General features: G+C 43.1%; 1 protein-coding gene across 3 annotated transcripts in view; it reads left to right on the top strand.

Moving 5' to 3' along the window:
• Positions 1-7,860, top strand: part of nfia (nuclear factor I/A) — a 225,766-nt gene extending 217,906 nt beyond the window's left edge. For all 3 annotated transcript variants that reach the window (XM_042334849.1, XM_042334850.1, XM_042334848.1), the window contains one exon: positions 6,674-7,860. In XM_042334849.1, coding sequence (XP_042190783.1) covers positions 6,674-6,691 — 18 coding nt within the window. In that variant the 3' untranslated portion in view covers positions 6,692-7,860. The remainder of the gene's footprint in view (positions 1-6,673) is intronic.
• Positions 7,861-21,880: the final 14,020 nt, after the last annotated feature.

Genomic DNA, 21,880 nt, shown 5'->3' with positions numbered 1-21,880 from the left:
CTCAGCAGGTCAGGCAGCATCTATGGAGAAAAGAAAGTGAGTCACGTTTCACCAAAATTACTATTAATCCCAATTCCATTGCTCCTTCGCAATGGAGGAGCACTTAAAGATCCCATGCCACCACTCGAAAAGAGAAGGGAGTTTCTCTCTCTCCCAGTGTCCTGGTCGACAATCCCACAGATAACATCAGTCGTTCACTTCATGGCTGGTTGTGGGCTATCACTCTGCGCAAATAGGCACACAGTCACTTTTACTTTCGAAGAAAATTCCATGAAGCACTTTGAGACAACCTCCCGATGTGAGAGTGGCTGTATCAAAATGCAAGGATTGCTTTATTTTTCACGCGTCGGGTTCTTTCACCCGGGATTGTAACCCGGGAAATTATTCATCTCCTGTAGCCAAGGTTCTATTCCCGGGCAGGACAAAATCCTAGGGGCGTTTCCTTCCTCTACACAACAACAACAACAAGATTCCATTTATAGAGCGCCTTTCACGTCGGGAGGACGTCCCAAAGCGCTCTGTTTACCTAGCAGTAAGTAGATCCCTTTGTTAGCTTTCCGAGGGTAATAATCTCTTAAAAAACACTAAATAATAATATTTTGGTGACTCACTCAATCAACGACTGTTTGTGGGACATTGCTGTCCATAAACTAGCTGCCGCGTTTCATCCACAGAATGCAGTCACTCCACCTTATAGTATATTGCGTTAAGCACTTTGAGACGGTTCAACAATGTGATAAGGCGCTATATCAGATGCAAGGATTATTATTACTATTGTAATCTCCTGTTGATTCAGCACTTCCTGGGCAGGCGTTAAATAACGGAGATACACAGTACGAGTCCAGGGGGTTGTTTTTCAGAGTTGGGGGTGTGAGGTGTGGGGGGGAGTGTTGTGATTTGAGCGTTACGAGAGGGCTCCAGCTAAGAACAATAGANTTTTTGACTGATGAATAATGCAGGGCTGTTGTTTTATTCAGCAAAAAAAAAGCAGGGCCCAGATCAGCGAGTCCCAATAAAATAGTGTTTTATAACCACATTTCGGCTATGGCTGTTTTACATTATGGCCGTTGAATACCATTGAAATTACACACATATGCAGGCAGTTATTAACTGCTTAGTCAGCACTTTCCTAGATGATGAGATTACTTTGCCTTCGGAGCAGTGCAGAGTGCCTGAGACTGCAGCTAAGTCTTAAACAGCAGAATCTTCATTCACTTTTAACCTTGAACGCATACCGAGGACAGCTAAAAGTTTTCTTGCCTTTCAACCCCTTATAATCCCCCCTCCCCCTAAACGCCCCCCTCCTCCCCCGAGCCTCGAGGGATTGGGGGGGAAGAGGCTTCTCATGAGACCTTTAACTTTCTCTGATGATCTGCTTTGCACTGGGTTCTCTCTCTCTGTGAGGGAGCCAGACTTGTTTTGCTGAGGATTTTGCCCCTCACCCTCTAAATGCCGTTAGCAAATTGTGACCGTGAGCATAATATTTCCAAAGTGAATATTTAATTGCTGTGCGTGGGATGGATCAGGTCGATAGTAAATTTGACCTCATGTTAATTTGCTTGTCAAGGTACTTGTTTAAAGTATCTCTCCACTGCTATCCAATATGCATTGTGTAACCCTGTGTTTTTCCATCCTTTCCCTACCCATTTGAGTGTCATTATCATTTTCTATCAGGAGTACATTCAATAACAATAACAAAATGACATTTCTACCGCAGCTTTCACGTCGGGAGGACGTCCCAAGTCTGGACAATCCGTGTTTTGGACTCGAGCTGAGCATGTTTAAGATCGCAAGGCGCTATTCCAAAAACAGAAGGGAGTTTCTCTCTCCCAAAGTCCTGGCCAACAATCCCCCAAATAATATTAGTCACTCACTTCATGACTGTTTGTGGGACATTGATGTGTGCAAACTGGCTACCGCGAACAGTCATTTGCCTGCAAAATACATAGTCACTGCACTTTACAGTAAATCCTATGAAGCGCTTTGAGACGTTTCAACCACTTAATAAGGAACTATATTAAATGCAAGAATTATTATTATAATTGCTGACATGCTTTATTGGAGAATAAGTGATCGGTTCTTAGGTTCCCTGACTGTCCAGCACCTTGGGACGTCCTCCTGATGTGAAAGGCACTATACAAATGTAATTTGTTGTTGTAGAGCCAATTCTCAAACAACCATCAAATGTGTTCATCATAATAATGTTTGCATTTAAAAGTAGTTTGCATTTAAGAGTAGTATTTCCTTCACGCAGAATAGCGCCTTGGAGCACTTCACATTGGTGGGGTCGGGCCCGAGCGAGGGAGAAGGGGAATGGGGTGGGTTAGGGTTGAAGAGGTAGATAGATCTTCAAGTGAGATTTAATGATAAAAGAGGCGGGGTGGAGAGATACAGGCAGGGAGTTCCAGAGGTTAGTGACCAAAGGCTCGGAGCTAGGAATCTGGGATATGCAGCAGGTTAACTGATGTAACTGAGTGTAGGACCTTAGCGGTGAAGGACCATATAGAGTTCGAGTCTTGTTGCAGAGAGTGCTCATAGTGATAACCTTTGCATTGGATCCAGTTTCTATAATTATTAATTGGGGTGGCAGAGCTCTTCACATGGAATTGCTCTCAGGGGTAGTGAGTGTATCTCATCTCACAAGTGAGAGGACAGTTGGTTTGATTCCCGGGCAGGGCAAAACCTGAGGCAAGTTTCCTTACTCCACACACCTCTGTTTACCTGCCAGTAAATAGGAACCCGGTTGTTAGTCGATTGGCGGATCGCTTTCCGGGGGTAAAAATATCTCAGAAAAAAACATTTAGTCACTCAATCCAGGACGGTTTGTGGGACGCTGCAATTGGCTGTCGCGTTTCACCCACAAAATATACAGTCAATTCACTTCACAATATATTCTGTGAAGCGCTTTGGGACGTCTCAACGACCTGATAAGGCTTTGTATCGAGTGCAAGGATTATTATTATTATCTGGAGGCTCTTTAATGAAATAATAAAATAATCTTCCATGTGATACAGGCGCCTTATCACATTGTCAAAACATCTGAAAAGCATTTTACTGTAAAGGACAGTGACTGTATTTTGTAGGCGAATGACAATTTGCACAGAGCAATATCGTACAGACAGCTGTGAAGGGAATGATCAATTTTATTCGGGGGATTGTTGGCCAGGACATTGGGAGGGAGGGAGGGAGGGAGGGAGGGAGGGAGAAACTCCTGTTTTTTTTATTAGCGCTGTGATATCTTTAACAACAACAATAAATTACCCTTCACGTCAGAAAGACGTTGCAGGTCGCTGGACAGTCAGGGTTTTGGAGTAACATCCACCTTCTCATCCAACCACCGCTTCTCCCCCACCCCCAGCGCTGCATTGAATTGCCAACCTGGACCATGAGTTGCATCCACGAATGTGGGGGTTCGAACCCACAACCGACTCGGGGGGCCAGAGCGCTGGTGACTGAGCTGGGCCGACACCGGATTCATGTGTGATATTTGTACCTCGTAAGAAAACAAGAAGCCGGTTGATCTGACGAGCAAAACAAAACCTGCAGAGCAGTGTTTCCTGAGCAAAGAAAAAGCCCTTTCATTCCAGATCGTGTAGAGCATTCCTGAAAAGGGGGGGTGGGGGTGTGTGGGGGGGGATAGGCAGAGACTGACTGAAGCAAACTCACTACATTGCACAGCGCAGCACAAAAGCCTGTCAGCAAGTTCTATCGATTTAAAGACTCACTGAGTGCGAGGCTACATTGTAATGGGAATAAGAATATGATGTGGGTAGAATTGTTTACCCCCCTCCACTCCCCCCCCCACCACTAACAGCCTCCCTCCCCCCATTACCAGTATAATAATAATAAACCTTGCACTTGATATGGCAAATATATCAATATTTTTAATATTTAAGAATAAAAATATATTAACAGTACGCCCCCACCCTGGTTAACAGTATACCCACACCCCTCAAAGGCGCTATACAGATATAATTTGCTGTAACCGGGACAAAAAAGATTGACCAAAAAAAACCTAACCTTTCAAAAGAAATACAGGAAAGAGAGGAAACCAACTCTTGAGTGGTTCATTAGATTTATTATGTTCATGGTGCAGAGGGAGGCGAGAGAGAGAGACTGAGAGAGAGAGACAGAGAGACTGACACAGAGACTGAGAGAGAGACAGAGAGACAGATAGAGAGAGAGAGAAACTGTGAGAAAAAGACTGAGACCCAGAGAGAAACTGAGAGAGACTGACAGAGAGAGAGAGAGAGGGAGAGAGACTTACTGATTGAAAGAGAAACGTAAAGCAAAAAAAGTAAAGCAAAGTTTTTTGGGACAGGGGGAAAAAAAGTGCAGTAGTTTTTAACTCCCCCTCCTCCTACTTCTCACGTCTTCTCCCCCACCCCCCCATTGCCCCCTCCCCTCACTGCCACACGCCCCCCCCACCCCCACCCCCCCATCCCCTTCCCACCACCACCTTCTCCTCGATCCTTGAGAAAAAGATTAATTAAATTGACGCCAGTGTTTGCTCTTTGGACCGCGATCTCATTTACAGCGCGCGGGGCGATAAATTAAGACAGAATAAATAGTTCAATGTGTTGGGAGGGAGGGAAGGAGGGAGGGAGGGTGTTTCACGTCAGAGGTGCTGGAGGCTGGTGGGTGGGTGGGTGGGTGCGGAGCAAAAACTTTCTTGATAATGATAGTCACGTCTGAGGTTGTCTGGTAACCAGTAGAAACCAGACATGATGTAACACCGGGATGAACTTGAACTTGGGGGGACTTAGAAAGGGAACAATAGACTACAGCAATCAATAAACCAGGTTCCTGTGAAGGATTATGCCTCTGCTCTGCGGTAACCTTTTCTGCAAGGCAGTGAATAGCAAGAGAAGGCGGGGGCTGGGGGTGGGGGAGCCATTCCCCCCCCTCTCTCTCCTCCTCTCTCTCTCTCTCTCTCTCCCTCTCTCAAACTCGCTCACCCGCTCGCTCTTTTTTGATTTAAGAGGGAGGGCGAGGGAGCACTGCGTGCAGTCTGAAACAGCCCAAGGCTGAGCGAGAAGGAATGTGCTGTGTTAAACTGTGCCCCCCCCTGCTGACGGCAAACAAGTATTGCCAACGGCAAATCAACGCGACTTCCCAGAGGTGGAGCCTCGCTTCACAATTTACGCTTCCAACAAAAGCAATCATCATCGTTGCCATTTGATAACAGAGCCTTTCAAGTCAGGAGGACGTCTCTCAAAGAACTTCACAGGCAGACACTGTAAAGTGGATTGGCTGTTGTGTTTTTTTAAAATAAAAATTGGCTGTGGGCAAGCTGGCTGCTGCATTCACCTACAAAATACACAGTCACTTCACTTGACACTAAACTCGTGTGCAGTGCTTTCACGTGTCCCTCCTGATGTGAAAGGTGTTGTATTGCGTATGGATCATTTTCTCATTAGCTCAGTGGTTAGAGCACTCAAGTGAGAGGAACCGGGTTCGATTCCCGGGCAGGTTGAAACCTCATGCAAGGTTCCTTACTCCACACGCCTCTGTTTACCCAGCAGCAAGTAGGAACCCGGTTGTTACTCGATTGGCGGATCGCTTTTCCGGGGGTAATAATCCCTTAAAAAAATTAGCAATTTAATCACTCAATCCGCGGCTGTTTGTGGGACGCTGCTGTGCGCAATTGGCTGCCGCGTTTCGCCCACAAAATATAATAATAATAATAATAAATAATAGTTAATTAAATTTACAGCATATTCTGTGAAGCGCTTTAAGATGTGTCGAAGACGTGATAAGGCGCCGCATCAAGGATTATTATTATTATTCAGTAAACTGGATCCAAAGCAAAGTGATGTGAGACTCGCCAGCTTTCTGTACGTTATCATCTGGCCAGGAAGCCAGTCAATCCCTCCCCAGCAGCAATATTGCCGGGTCCTCAGGGGCCCTGCATTGTAAAGGAATCCACTCTCTAGTGAGGTGCTCACTAACAAGGCCATCCTGCACAAGCTATTCTTCCTGTGAGTATTTTCGAGCTTCCTATTAACTGCTCGAGCCAATACAACAACAACAACTTGCATTTATACAGCTCCTCCGAACGCTTAACAGCGTCTGAGCCTGACGGCAAGCTGGTGGTGGTGAGGGCGGTGGGTGGGGAGGGGTGCAGGTGGGGAGGAGGTAACCATAAGCACGAGGTCACAGGTCTGATCTAAGTCTCTCTAAATCTATATCTAATTCAGTCTTCCTCAAACAAAGCAATTGCAATTGTAAAGGTGCGGCTGAGAGAAGGTGTGCGCTTTTAACCCTTTCCCTCCTCCTCGATCCAATCACGTGGAGGGAACTTTGGTTACAGTTCTGGAGAGCCGTCTGAAGCCAAAGAACAATTTCCCTTCCTGGAAAGCCTTCAGATTATAGCAGATAAACTACACAACGGCAAAGTGTGTTTCCGTGTGCTCGGCAGAAGTTTAAGTGTAATAGAAATGTTATCGTCTTGTCTTTCTACAGAGTAAACACTACGTTAATGGGTCACGTTCGATCTCCAACTGCTAAAGAACATTGATCACAACCAAAATAGCTTGGGAAGTGCTGAGTTTTGCTTGTATCTTATTGTTTGTGGATCTAACTCCTGTCTCTTTTTCTCTCCTCTCCTCCCCCACCCTACTTCCCCCTCCACCCTTCCGTCTCCTCCCTCCACCTTTTCCCAAACCTCTAGTCTTGGTACCTGGGATAAAGTCCATAGTTTCCCGCCATCCAGCAAACAGATCACCCAAGTCCTTCCCAACTCTGTAACGTGGGAGCAAGACTTCGTCACTTCAAGCTGTGTGTGTGGGGAAAGTGGGGGGGTTGGGGGTGGGGGGAGGGGGAGAGGGGAGATCAATAGAATTCCAACACAAGAAAAGCGACATGAAAACAGCGATGACTAAAGACTGAAAAACGAAGATCACGACAATGGATTTGCTCAGAATCAATCGGTGGCACTCGTTCTGTTTGGCACCGTGCGACTGATTAAGGATCTGGTACTGAGATGATTGAAATACGTAGAAATATGTTTAGCAACTCCTAAAGTGTCTTGTTGGTACACGATACCAAGACTGGTGTCTGAGCACAGGACAGATATAGTCTCCCTCTCTCCTCAACCCCCACCCTCCCCATTTACCCATTGCCTAATGATTAAGCACTTAATGTCAAACAATCTTGGTCCGACTATAAAACTCTGAGCATCTAAATTACCAGCGAAAAGATAGCGAAACACACATATTTTTTGAAGTTCGTAGCTAAACCCTCGGAGATATAAAATACGATTAAACCATGGACATAGCTGGAGCATATCACAAAATAATAGCCTTTGATTTAAACCCCTTTCCCTCTCCACCCCGAGCTCCCCAACTCCAAAACTTAGATTAAAATGCTAACCCACTGCTAATGTTAGCACCGCACTCAGTGTTATATCACGCTGATGGGTTAACCCCTTCCCTCCCCACCTCCCCTTCACCATCACCCCGCCGCCCAAACAAAAACAAAAAATGTCCAAACATCTCGCGGAAATCAAACGTTTATAAAAAAAATGCTGCACTCACGCTGTTCGTTTTGTTCAGTCTCTTAAAACGACGAGAGAGAGAAATATTAGAAGAAGATAGAAAGCGTGCGAAAGAGAGAGAGAGAGATAGATAGATAGAGAGAGAGAGAGAGGAATCCATATAAGCTGGGAAGGATGGTCTGTTTTGATTGAAATAGATGAAAATCGATCATTAATTTGATTCATTAATTGAGTAAAGTGCAATTTTATTGGAATAGTTAAATATCTTTGTATGATAGAGATTGTTGAAAACAAAAATCCTATATTCCTTTTTTTTTTCCAAGTCCTCCCATCCCTGGACTCTAAACTGTTTGGGGTGAAAAGAAACAAGTCGTGAGTCTTTGCAAGAAAAAAAAGGGGGAGCTTTTTATTTTGCTTTTCAATTTTTTTTATTATTAACATTATTATTAATAATAATAATAGTAATAAAAAAAGAAACTTGCATCCCTCCGAATAAACTGAAGGAAGATTTTTAAAAACAAAAAAAAAACTCCAAAAAAAAATGCAGTTTAAGGTATCGGTCGGTCGGTCAGTACTTTTACCAGATCATGTAAAGAGAGAGAGAGCGAGAGAGAGAGAGAGAGAGCGAGAGAGAGAGAAAATGATCACACACTCTTTTGAGAGCAAAGCACACGATGGAAGGGGGAAAAAAAATAAATGTTGCATCCACACCCTGGAAATGGATTCCATCCTGAATTGGGATTATGCAATCTGTGGATTCAATTATATATTTTATTCCCTCATCAGTGCCTCCCTTTTGAAGATGAGACCACTGCGGGGAGGGGGTGGGGGAAGGTGGGGGAAGAGAGCAGCGGGGAGAGAGAGCGAGAGAGAGAGAGAGAGAGAGGAACGAGTTAATATCTACTCAATGCACTTCGCAGTCCAATGTTGCGTCGGTCGATCGGAATGAGCGTTAAGCGTAACCGAACAAGGAGATAAAAGCAAACAAACAAAATTCCCCCCACAACACCGCACCCGTGACTCACGTTCATTTATTTGACCAAAACAGCAAAGAAGCCCGCTCTCTCCGACTCCCCTCCGCTCCCACCTGCCAAACCCCCTCCCAACCCAACCCACCCAGTGAGGCTAACTTCACACATACAATAAAGTACTTAAAAGTTTCCCGTGTTATACCAACCGTATATTAACCCTCTGCTTGGCCCGCAAGCCAACCAGACATTTAAAATGCATGATCTAGCGTTAGTGACTAATTTTTATATAGACAATGTAGGAGAAATGTATAATGCATTATTGACACAAGAAATATAATCCCTATTTCGGGCACTTGCCATTTCAAAACAATACTTCGTTTAGAGGGCTCACCCGAAAAGCAAAATGGTGCCTCTTTAAAAAAAAAACCACACACACGTACACATACACACAGTACAATCAGTAAACAAAAAGTCTTGGGAAAAATAACTTGCTCCTCATGTTTTTTTCCCCCTAATTCAATACGTTTCTTGATTTGCACGAATTAAAAAAAAAGAAAGAGGGAGGAGAAAAAAAAGAGCGAATAATTCCTCATTCATGTGCCTTGCCTTAGAACCCTAGAAAGCAGTTATTATACGTGGATTCGTTATCCGTGTGACCCCTCCCCCCCCCTCCCTGCCCCCCCCCACCACTCCCCACGATGGGGCTTTATCCTGATGTAGCAATCAGTCACACCTTTTTAAAAAAAAGTTGTGAAAGTTTTGAAAACGTTTCAAATGTGTCATGAACAAATAATTTTTACTGCAACCTAGGCCTTGATTTCAATGTCACCCTAAGTCAATGCTCTTTATTTCTGAAACTCTTAGGCTCTAGTGTTCCCTATGTTGCGATGCATTTTAATATTATTTGATGTCTTCCTTTGTTTTTTTTCCCACTGATATATGAAAAAAATATGCAATACCTGATTTATCATATAGAAATGCTTAGCATGTTTGTTTTTTTTCCTTTTTATTTTTTTAATTTGACCAAAGTCATTGCTGCTGTTTAGGCGCAGTTTTTTTTTAGATGTTTGTCTTGGAACTTGTTTTAAAAACAAAAACTAAAAAAAAAAATACATATATAAACGCTGGATAGACAGGAAAAAAAGGAGGTTTGCCTCCCCTGTAGTGCGAACTGTGAAGCACTTAAAAAAACACGAAAGCCGATTTAAACAAATTTCAGAACAGGTTTTGATCGCCATTTGAGCCTTAACAAAAAAAAAGCCTTTTTTCATTCAAAAAACTTTAAAATCCCAGATCCATTTTTGTTCTCAGCTTAAAGCAAAAACCGTTAACGAGGTGTGGAAGTAAAACACAGAAACAAAACGCCCGTTTTATATGCACATTTTGAGACTTCCACGTTTTCAGATTGTTTACTGATTATGTATATTAAAACGTTGGAATCAGCTATCTCGATTTTGATAGGTATCTAATAAGTTGTGATAAGTGTTTCCACAATACAGTATTGTGAGATTGTAACTGTTTAGATGTAATTTCTTGTTGCCTACATCCTTAAACCTTCCTTTAGCTTGTAGTTTGGGCATTACATTGACATATGTGCACTATAGAGAGCAACTTGCAGTGCTTCACAGTGAAGGGAAAGAGCACGGATAAACCTTTTGTTTTGTAAGAACCTTGTGGGAAGCCAAGGGTTAAAAAAAAAGTCAAATTGGTTGTACATACAAAACATAATAGTAATAATTAAAAAAATGCACCCTGTTTCTGAAACAGTTTTAAGGAAGAAAGAGAGAGAGAGAGAGAGAGAGAGAGGAAAAAAAAGCAATACTTTTATGGGCAGTTGGATTATTTTAATATTTTTTTCTGTTGGTGAGTGCGATGATGAGTTGGATGGAAAGTGAGGGGAAATAAAGAGAGAGAGAGAGAGAGAGAGAGAGAAAAGAGAGAGAGAAAAAGTTTTGCTGCCCATTCAGAGCTGGTTTGTAATTGTGTATAGCTTTATTAATTACACTGATTTAATCTGCCCTATTTTGTAATGCAGGACTTTTATAACAAGGTGAGGAAAGAAATCTTGTGGAACTTTAGCTTTAGTGGATAATTGTTATATTACAGCATTCATAGAATTGCTTTTTTTTTCCTCTGGGAATTGGATTTGAGTTTAAAACTCTCCTGTTTCCTATCTTTTTTTTTGTATGTATTTAAGAACTTTTATTTTTTTTCTTTCAATGATATAGCGTAAACCTGTACTTATGAAGTATAGGTAAACTGAAGACCATTATAAATGGACATTTATGCTGTTCTCTTTTTTTTAAAAAAAAGTGTTTGTTGTTTCACGTTTTTCGAAGATGATATGGGTAAGGGGAGGGAGGGGGAGAGAGAGAGAGATCAAATTGTAAAGTTTTTAAAAGAAAAAAAGGTTCCTTTTTTTCTTAGAAAAAATGTTTTGAGTTATGACAGTGGGTCAGGATGACAGGAACGAACTGAAAGGATGGGGGTTGGGGTTGGGGTTGGGGAGGGAACAAGGGGTTATAAGTATTGTTAAGATAATACTTTTACATGCAACAATAAGTGATGTGAGAATTCAGTTTCAGTTAGGCAAGTAGTGACAGCATTCCACTGACTGCTAATCCGAGGGGAAACAGGTCCCTCCTTTATTAATCTTTTTTTTTGGCCCTGTGAGATGGCCGAGGCCAGATCCGATGTTGTGTTACCATTTTATGGAATGGGAAATGCCAAACTTTAGAAGGTGGACGGACATTGCAATAAGTAAGGAACCGGGAATGTTTGTCGGCAAGGGGTGGGTGTTGTTTTTCTTTTTGCCCTCTTTGTTTGTCTTCGTTGTTGTTGTTGTTGTTGTTGTTGTATTTGTTGTCGTTGGAAATGGTGCAAGTTTATAAAAAAAACACACATTTGCCACCGTGGTCCCAAAAGGGTTAACGCCCCCTCCTACTCTCCTCTCCTCTCCCCTCTGATAAGCCTGCGATCCTGACTGACTGAGCTCAGAGTCAGTGCTTGAATTGGAGCTGGTCGGACGCACTATCAGACGCAAGGTTTTCCTCCATCAGAAAGGGAACAGGAGAAGGAGGAAGTGGGGAGGACAAAAAATATAAATATAGGACGGAATTTCCTCTCGGAAACAGGCAGAATTCAGTCAGTTCCCTCCCCCCCCACTCCCTTTACCGTTCACCCCCTTCCCCTCCCATATCCCTGCAGGAATATGCAATTTCCATGACAGATTTCACTCACTTTTTTTTCTTAATTCGATGCCGCTCGCAGCTTCACAGCTCACGACGGTGTTGTTGGAAATATATTCTGGGCAAAAAAAAAGAAAAAATAATACACTTAGACACAGCTTGAGACAGTTTTATTAATCCCCCCATTTTGCGGTGAATACTTTTTTGTTTTGTTTGGAATGTCAAACCAGGTTCTTCCACACTTTGAATGGTATCTCTGGAAACAATATCAGATAAAAACAGAAGTGGCCGGGAACAGCAGCAGGTCAGGCAGCATCTATGGAGACAGCAGAATGAGTTAACGTTTCAGGGCGATAACCTTCAAAAGGTGAGCGACCTGAATGTTAACTCACTTTCCCCTCGCCATAGATGCTGCCTGACCTGCTGGTTGTTCCCAGCGACTTCTGTTTCTATTTCAGATTTCCAGCATCTGCAGTATTTTTCCTCTCTGGAAATAAATGTTTGATAGAAGGGAGCTTCCTCTGGAACTAACATGTCTTTGGCCACATGGTGACTTTTTTTTTGAGACTGGTTGGATTATAATGTAAAAGGATCGCTTCAATGGAACCTAGCAACATTCGGACGCGCTTAAAACTGAACCAACAAAATAAATGCGCCCTTGTCTTGATCTTGGAAGAACATTTGCATGCACTGGCAGTCAAAATTGTAAAAGAAATTTTAAAAAAAAAGCTTTGCAACAAAATATAGACCAAGGCTGCACAGAAGTTCAGCTCGTAAACTTTTAGCAAGTATTGTTTTTTTCAACAACAAAAAAAATCTTTGAGATCAGCAATAGCAGGGAGGGAGGGGAATGGGGGGGTGGAAATTTCACATTTCGCCCACAAAATACACAGTCAATCCACATTGGCAATATATTCTGTGAAGCGCTTTGAGACGTCTCAACGACGTGATAAGGCGCTGTAATAATTGCAAGGATTATTATTGTTAAATTGCCTTGGTGTGACCATTGAAGCTGTTTCATAGCACTTAACTGTAATGAATACTGTCATCGAATTTGTAATTAAGAAAATCGCTGTTAAATGCAAAATCCATGGTGCTATTACAGGCTGGCTCCGAATATGACTACTCTAGGCTCACTTCACTTGCTTTCTGACATTGTAAATGCATAGCAGTGTAACTTTTGCATGGACCTATGCACAAACCTATGGTTAACCTTAGTATATCTATTTGAGTTAACTCCAATTATTTGCCTTTTTCTTTTTTTTTGTGTGTGTCATTATTATTCTTGTTGTTGTTGTTGTTGTAATGCCAGCTTTAGAACAGAGGAAAACAAATAAAAATGGAAAATAATACCAGCATATTACCTGTAACATCACAACACACACAAAAAAAACGGTGCCTGCAAAAATACATCTGTATTATATGAATCTTATGAAAACTAAAATTTTCTACAATGGCAGCCTTTGATGTCTGTCAGAAGCTACTCCTGATATTGTAAGCGATTGTAAAATAACCATACAATATTAATGCATGCTATTCCATATTGCTTATTGAGTTGTATACGGATTAGTCAAGTTTCATGTTAGTTATTTTTCCTCCTCTCGCTCTGACCCGGGTCTGGAGCAGACGGATCGCTCGCTCGCTCGCTCAGTCGCTCACTCGCTGTGTTTTTGTTCTTTTTCTTGTTCCGCTGGGGGTGTTTTCAGTTCGTTTCAAATGTTTTTACTTCTGAAAAAAGCAAAAAAAAATTCAATAGATATCAAAAAAATCTTCTTTGTCCCGGTATTAGTTTAATCCTGCCCATCCATCGTTCACAACTTTCCTTTATCTTGCTTTTTTTTGCTTCACTTTGAGGTGCGCAATGCTGGCTCGTGTCTGCTCAAAGATTGTGTTAGGCTGACCCCTGACCCTGACCCCTGACAGTTACCTGAGAAGTTACTTTACTTTGAAAGTGGCATTGCACGCAATTTAGATTTTTTTTTCTCTGGGAGGGGGTGGGTGGATGGACTGCGGGTGGGGGGGGTTTAAATGGATCCGTTCAGTTACCGTCCCACTACTATTTAGCAACACTGTTCAAGTTAGACCCCGCTCCTCCCCACGTCCTGGGCGATGGGACTGGAGTGGATTGAGTTGAACTGAACATGTATTGAGTGCTGGGAGCACTATTGAGAGTCAAATAAGTAAAACAGTGTTTACCATTTCCCTTCTCCACACCCACCTTCACATCAGTGCATGATTTTTTTTGAGCGGGAGTGGTTTGGAGGGGTGCAGAGGGAATCAAAAGGGAGGGAGGGATAAATGTGGCTGTTTATTTTCATGGGTTGTTGAACATTTTACTTCAGACAGTGAAAATGTGCCTCCAATTCTAGCAAGGGTCTGTTTCTATTCCTCATGCTCATTTTTTTTTAATTTTTCATTTTAAGTGTACGTGAAAGTATGTTGCCGGTTGAGAAACACTTGGCGTCAATTCTTACTCGACTAAACAAAAAATTCTCTGCAAGTTTTGAGCTGGTGTGGATTAGTTTAACTCATGTAATTAAAAAAAACGACGATTAGTGCGACCACTTTCTCACATTACATACAATTACTGGAAGCGAGTGCTACATTTCCTATGCAACAAAAAAGGAAAATAAAATGCTAATGCTACTGTAACCCTCTGTATATGTGTCTCGTTTTTGGTGTCATTCAGTTGCTGTATAAAGTTCTCCTGCTGTTATTTACTTCTCAACAATGCAGCCATTATGCCTCAAAATTCTGGAACGTTCTTCCTCAATCCCTCCGCCTTGACCTCCCTCTCACCTAAAAACTTTCCTCTTCGACCGTGCTTATGGCCACCTCTCACCCCCTCCCCCCCTTCCCCCCACCAGGCTTTGCTTCAGGCTCCGCCACTGTTAAGCGCTCTGAGACGCTACCCTGCTTGGAAGGTGCTATATAAGTACAAGTTGTTGTTGTTGAGGCATGCACACACCCCAAAGCACTCTATTCAAGTGTCAGCCTTGACCCACATCCACCTCCCGCGTGGTGAAACTTGAACCCACAGCCTTCCGACCTGGTTGGCCAGAACTCTACCAAACAGCCTGGCTGACACACAGTTGGAAGATTTCTAATGGAAGTCAAGTTGACAGGAATTGCTCGTGAAGCACTTTCATGGGTTTCGGCCTTTTAAGGGCTGACCCCCAAGTATTTTTTTTGGGGGGGTCAGGCAGGTGGTTGACACATGCGGAAACCCATCACCATACTTGAGAGTATAACCAAACTGAGAATTCATTGCATCCCATTCCACGTGGAAATCTCAGAGGTAGATTGTTGGAATGAAATGCGCTCTCTCTCTCTCCCCCTGGAGAGACAACATATCCTGCTTACCTAATTCCGTAATTATGCTTTCATATCCTCAAAAGATTTCCCAGGGTTTTGGATTCACATTACCTGAGCGCAATTGCGAATTTCCCAAAGGGTTTAATGCCCGACAGCTCCAAGCAGTCAGCTAGTTCATTGACTTGCTATTGAGTTACTTTGCCTGCCTGGTGTGTGCATAGTTTCGATTCCCAGTAATCTGGTAAGAATGTTCCAATATCCAGCCCAAAGGGTGTTCTGAGTTGAAAATATGGGTGATTTTACTCTGAAATTGAAACCCGGGGAAATATCCCGTAGCCAGTGGCTATGTTTGCTGCTGGTACACAAAGGGTACCTGGAATTTACGATTTCAGAAATCTCATCACATTGGAGCTTGAGCTCACCCTGTAAGATGACACTCCAGTACAATACTGACGGGGGGAGAGCATTGCTGTCCTTTGGAGGAGATGTTAAACCATCTTTCAGCGGACATTAAAAGATACCCTCCCCCCTTCCCCATGCAAATGACGCTATTTGGAAAGAGAAGGGAGTCTCTCTCTCCCAGTATCCTGGCCAATAATCCTCCAGATTAATTGATGGGTCACCATGTGAAACCGAGGTCCAGGATGCCTGTTCAGGTTAAAGATTCTGTGGTGCTATTCGAAAGCAGACGGGACTCTCTCTCCCAGTGTCGTGGCTGATCATCCCCCAGATACCATTGCGCATCCACTTCATGCCTGTTTGTGGGACGTCGTAGTACAAATTGACCCATTCATTTGCCTAGAAAACTCACAGTCACTACTCTTTACAGTGTATCCTGTGAAGCACTTTGCGATGCCCTCCTGTAGAAAACGTAAGGATAATAATGATTTTACAGGACGGGAAACTAAATGATTTGCTAATTTCATTAATGTTCCAGCATAAGGTGGTGCAGTTCAATCATTATTACACAAGTGTAAAGGGTTGGCTAATGTCATTAATCTATTGTTTAACCACTGGTTTGCTTTTTGTCTGATTATTGTATAATTGAGTTGCTGGAGCCATCGCCGGGTAACACTTTAGATGCCTGCAGGGAATCTCAAATGACTTTCTAAGCTCAAATGAATATAATTTAATTATACATGTAATTATTCAACATGGGCAAATTAAGACTCAGCCGTCAAAGGGTGGGGAGGGGGGGTTTGTAACTGCTATGAATCTGTGAATAAAATATACTTAGGCTCGTCTTTCATACAGCGCTTACAGCCTTGAATCCTTTCAAAGCGCAGTCAGGTGGAGTGACTCTGTGAGAGCTTCTCCACGTGAAAGATGCAGACTTGCAAACAAACATAGCAGCCAACTTGTGCACAGCAAGATTCCCCTCACCAACAGCCATGAAGCGAATGTCCCATTTTTATGGGAGGGGAGGGGGCGGGATTGTCACCAAGACACAGGGAGAAACTCTCTTCACTGAGCTATTTCGCTGCGCGTTTTGCCCACAAAATATACGTTCACTACGCTTTACATTATATTCTATGAAGTGCCTTGAGACGTGATAAGGCACTGTATCAACTGCAAGGATTATTGGTATTATTATCTCTGCCTGGAGAGGTGCGAGATCAAAGCCTGCAATGGGATGTGAGGCGGTGGCAGCTCAGTGGTGTGTGAGCGAGTGGAGTCTTTCACAAGTACACACAGGAACCAGGTGTAGAGGAAGTGGCGATGAGGCTGGAGTCTCGGGCCCATTTGTGCTGCGTCCGATGTCACAAACACTTTCAGGCAGTGCAATGAACGGATGTGCGGTCACCTCGCTTAACCTTCTGATGCTCAGCTACAAGACAATCGTTCTCAAACACCGCTCTAACCCTCATCCCCCCACCCCGCCCATCAGGATAGAATTTTTTAAAAATTTAATGGGTGGGGGTGGGGGGAGGGAAAGAAATTGTCTGAAATGCAATAATCTCGTTGCGGTCCAGATTTCAGACGAGACGTGGCTGGTCGGGGCTGTGTCTCAGATTTCCCTGTCATCTAAACCACCCGTCTGGGTTTGCTCCAACTCCTGTCAACTGCTTTCTCAGTTGCTATGACAGGCTGAAATGACCCTGCGCACAGCCAAGCTCACAGCCTCTGATCTGGCTTTCCTGCATCAGGATCCATGATTCGATCATCCTCCTCATCTTCACCCAGCTCCACTGGTTCTCCGTGCCCCCCACAGGATTGAGTTCAAGATCCTCGTCCTCACTATTCAAGCCCTCCACGGTCTAGCCCTACCTCTGCTACCTGACTCACTTCAGCCTTTCTGCCCTCAATCTCCGGAACTCCATCCTGGAGCTCCTTCACCTTACCTCTTCCCTTGCTTCATTCAAGGTCATCTGAGTACCTTCCTCTCCGACCACGCATTTGGTCATCCTTCCCCCATCAATCCCAACCCCTTTAGCCCCCACCCCCCTCCCAATCCGACCCCAGGGCTGAACTGTCCAATGCTTTGGGACGACTTCCTAATGCTCTATAAATGCAAGTTGTTGTTGATGTTGTTGCTGCTGCTTAATAGTCAATGAAAGTAACGAAACAAGGTCAATCAGAGAGAAATCTCACCAGGGTCCAGATGCACACCAGTGATCTGAGTCACTATCCTGCCTGAAAGGCGCTATGTAAAGGGATGTGCAGTGTTTTAGGACGTCAAGAGGTTCCTGGAGATTCCTGATCCAGCCTCGCATTAAACTTCTTAAAAGAACACTACAGAAAACTGCCTTCAAAATGAAGGTTATGCTTAAGAATTTGTCAATTTCTGGATACTCTCCTCTTTCGCATTTTGCCCACAACATATACCATCAATTCACTTTATACCATCAAACCCTTTTGAGACGTTTCAGAGTTGTGATAAGGCGCTGTATCAAATGTAAGGATTATTATTATTATTTTCCATAAATGGAATAAATTAAAATTAATAATAATTATAATACTAATAATCGTAGCATTTATTATAATGCCTTTCACATCGGGTGGACATCTCAAAATACCTCACAGGATATACTACAAAGTGCAGTGACTGGGTAGTTTAATGGGCAAACTCAAGAGCAATTTTGTGCCCAGCAACATTCAATAGACAGTCATGAGATGGAGTTCTGTAGCTCAGTGATTAGAGCGCTCGCCTCACAAGAGAGAAGACCCAGGTTCGATTCCCCAGCAGGGTGAAACCTTAGGCAAGTTTCCTTACTCCACACACATGGCTCTGTTTACCCGCCAGTAAGTAGGAACCAGTTTGTCAGTCGACTGTCAGATTGCTTTCCGGGGATAATAATCCCTTCAAAAAAAATTGGTCACTCAATGTTTGTGAGACATCGCTGTGTGAAATTGGCCACAAAATAGACTTCACAATATATTCTGTGAAGCGTCACAACAACGCTATGTCAAATGCAAGGATTAGTATGTGAAGTAAATGACTAATCCTTTTTCAATAGGTGGGAAAGTACATGAAGGAAGGAAAGGAGGGAGGGAAGGAGGGAGGGAGGGAGGGAGGTACGGGAAGGACAAAGTGAGGGAGGAAGGAAGAAAGTGTAAGCTTTTTTGGCCATTCCTCAGGTTGGCTATACTCTTCAAGGTTTTGACCAATTCTAATACATTTCCCTTTACCCACCGGTGACTCAGTTTGGTGCTACGGCTTGCAGAACCAGAAGGGACATTTCTGTGAAACGATTAAAACTGTCTTAAAAACATCTTTTAAAAGCCTCAATGGGCTTGGACCATTCCTTTCATCTTGGGAGCCCGTCTTTAAGATTACTTTTGAATTTAGAGACGTTCCTGGTGACTATCTAATCATTTCAGGCGCAGGAAACCACTGTTAGTGTGAAATGTTCTAAAATCAGACACAGCACAGGGGATAGCAAAAGGCTGTCTACCACAAGACAATGTAACCAGAAAGGCAGGAAATGGTGGGTTCAAAGACCCTTGACAGTAGTATGAGTTTCCAGTCTTAGCTGACATTCCAGTGCAGTGCTGTGGGGAGCATCCTTTGAGACGTTAAATCAAGGTCCTCTCTGCACCTGATCAGCTAGAGGTCAAAGATCCCAGGGCGCTGTTCAAAGGCAGAAAAGAGTTTCTCCTGGTGTCCTGGACAAATAAAATTGGTCTTTCACTTCATGACTGTTTGTGGGATGTGGCTGCATGCAAATTGGCTGCCATGTTTGCCTACAAAACGCACAGTAGAAATCCTGTAGGGTAGTGATTTGTGCACTCGACTCACAATCGAGAGGACCCGGATTCGATTCCCAGTCAACACGAAACCTTACCCAAGTTTCCTTACTCCACATGTCTCTGTTTACCAAGCAATAAGTAGGAAACTGGTTGTTGGTTGATTGGCGGATTGCTTACCAGGGGTAATAATTCCTCAAAAAAAAATGTTCAATTAATCCACAACTGTTTTTGGGGCACTGCTGTGCGCAATTGCCTGCCTTGTTTGCCGTAAAATGCATTCAATCCGCTTCACAGTATATTCTGTGAATCTTTGAGAAGTCTCAATGATATGATAAAGGTGCTATATAAAATGCAAGGATTATTAGGGTCATTATTATAGTCAGTGCGCTTTACCGTAAAATCCAGCAAAGCAATTGAAAGGTTTCGATGTCTGTATCAAATGCAACAACTGCAATCAATCATAACTATATTGTAGCACATATTAACTCTGGATTTATATCATATAATATACATAGACCTGTATTCCAATTCACTGTGGAGCCAGGGCCTGTTGAGATGCAATGCATACAGTCTGCATTGAAAGATCTGCCCTCGTATCAAAAGGCTAAACTGGAGAATAAAATATTTTTCAATGTGTAATGGAAACCCAGCTTATAATTTTTTTTTGCCCGTGTTTGTTGCCGTTGAAGAGAACCTCTGGCGAACTTTAATTCTCTCAAGAGACATTGAAGAAAAGCTCTTGAGTTACTGCAGCAGAGAGGAACCGGCTTGATAGAACAGCACATCGCTGGCGTTTGTGTAAATAATTTACTGTAACACAGATATTGTATTTCACTGATGGAAACTGCCAGCTTTAGTGTAATGGAGTAATGTAAAAATACCTCTTTCAGCAGATAGAGAGGTGCTTCCAAAACAAAGCATCTATACATTAATGGACATGTACAAAAAAATGCAATTCATTTAATAATAGTGCCTGGAGGGGTGGATGCGCTGTATCTGTTGTGGTGGCAAGTTTTATTAAGAGTAATAGGAATGTTGCATGGTTAGAGCGTGTAGCAGGGAGAGCAGGTAATTTAAAATGAGCTCTTTGCAAACAGAAATCAATTCGGGAAAACCGAAGGCAAACAAACATTACAGTAATAACTCAACAACAACAACAACAAATGACATTTACACATTGTCTTTCACGTCGGGAGGACGTCCCAAGGTGCTGGACAGTCAAGGAATTGAACCTGAGCAGGTGCTTGGGTTCGGGGGGGTGGAGGGCATGGAGGGGAGGAAGATAACTCAAGTGAGAAGTGATGAACTGAGAAGAGTGGAGGTTTAGTGCTGTTTATGTTACTCTGGCGCTCGCGGCAGCCAGTCTATGCCTGGTATTTTACACACACTGCGAATCTTGCAGGTTTAATAATAGATTTTCCATCAATACTTTAATCAAGTGTATTCAAACATCACGGCACAAAGACAATTTCCTCGCAGACTACAGTATTCTTGTTAAGCTCTCACAATTAATGTCCCGGCTTCTTTGTTCAAAGCTTCAGCGGTTGCAGATTTCTACTGCAATTGAAGTCCATTATTCTTTGCACTCTTGATTCTTTGTCGAGTGGATTACTTGCACTGTATTGTGAAGGCAATGCTGCGGGGGGAACACTGCATTGTTAATAATTATAAGAAGAAGAATTTAGTCACTCAATCCACGGCTGTTTGGAATTATTATTAGCAATGCCGTCCTTCAGATGAGACTTTAAAACGAGTTTCTCATTAGCCTGTTCAGGTGGACGTTAAAGATCGCCATGGCACTATTCTAAAAGAGAAGGGAGTTTCTCTCCCCCAGTGTCCTGGTCAACAAGTGTTGTGCTCACCAGGTTGGATGCACAACCTGGAGACACAGAGACAGCAGATCAGGACGACATAGGTTTAGAGTTGCAGAAGGAAATTTCAGGACCTTTATCTTTACCCAGAGGGAAATTAACACCTAGAACAGGTTGGCAGGAAAGGTTGTTGAGGCCAGGACCCTGGAACTGATTAAGTGATAGGAGGTCGCTAGGGAGGGTGTTCTGGGAGGATGAAATCAAATGAACCGAATAGTCTTCTTCACCCCAACCAATCTTGTGATCCTGCAAACAGCTTACCTTACCAGAGAGGTTTTTGACTCAAGTAGAGAGCGAGAGGGGGAGAGGAGGAGAGGGAGGAAGGGAGAAGGGTGAAGGGTGTGGGTGGAAGGGGGAGCAAGGACCATTGGTGTGGAGAGATTGAACATAGCAAAAGAGATGATTCTTAACCAATTGGTTAAAAGATGGTGGAATCTTAGAACCATGGGAATTGACAGCACAGAAGAGGGCCATCTAGTCCATCGTATCCTCAACCAAGGAATGAGATAGTTCCAGTTAGGAACATAGGAATTGCGAGACGAAATAAGACAATCTTGTCTGCCTTCTACAATCCTGGTAGTTACTAACTAGAATAATGGAGATGTCGATAGCAGTGAATTTTGTATGGATTAGTCGACCATCACAGTGGGCTTTGAGAACCTTAGATCCAAAAGTTGCTGAGTTCTTCCAAGCTATACTTCACTTACACTATGTCATGTCTCAAATGACTCATATACTGTATCCCCAAAATATTATGCTCTAAAAGAAATCCATCTCATTTGAATTTGAATGAATTGACATTTTCTTCTTCCACCGTCTCCCTCGGGAGCTAGTTCCATAGATTTA

This window comes from Callorhinchus milii, unplaced genomic scaffold (assembly GCF_018977255.1).
Source record: "Callorhinchus milii isolate IMCB2004 unplaced genomic scaffold, IMCB_Cmil_1.0 Scaffold5, whole genome shotgun sequence".
NCBI classification, from domain to species: domain Eukaryota; kingdom Metazoa; phylum Chordata; class Chondrichthyes; order Chimaeriformes; family Callorhinchidae; genus Callorhinchus; species Callorhinchus milii.
Note: the sequence above shows the minus strand (reverse complement) of the source record. Positions and strands in the feature narration are given on the sequence as shown.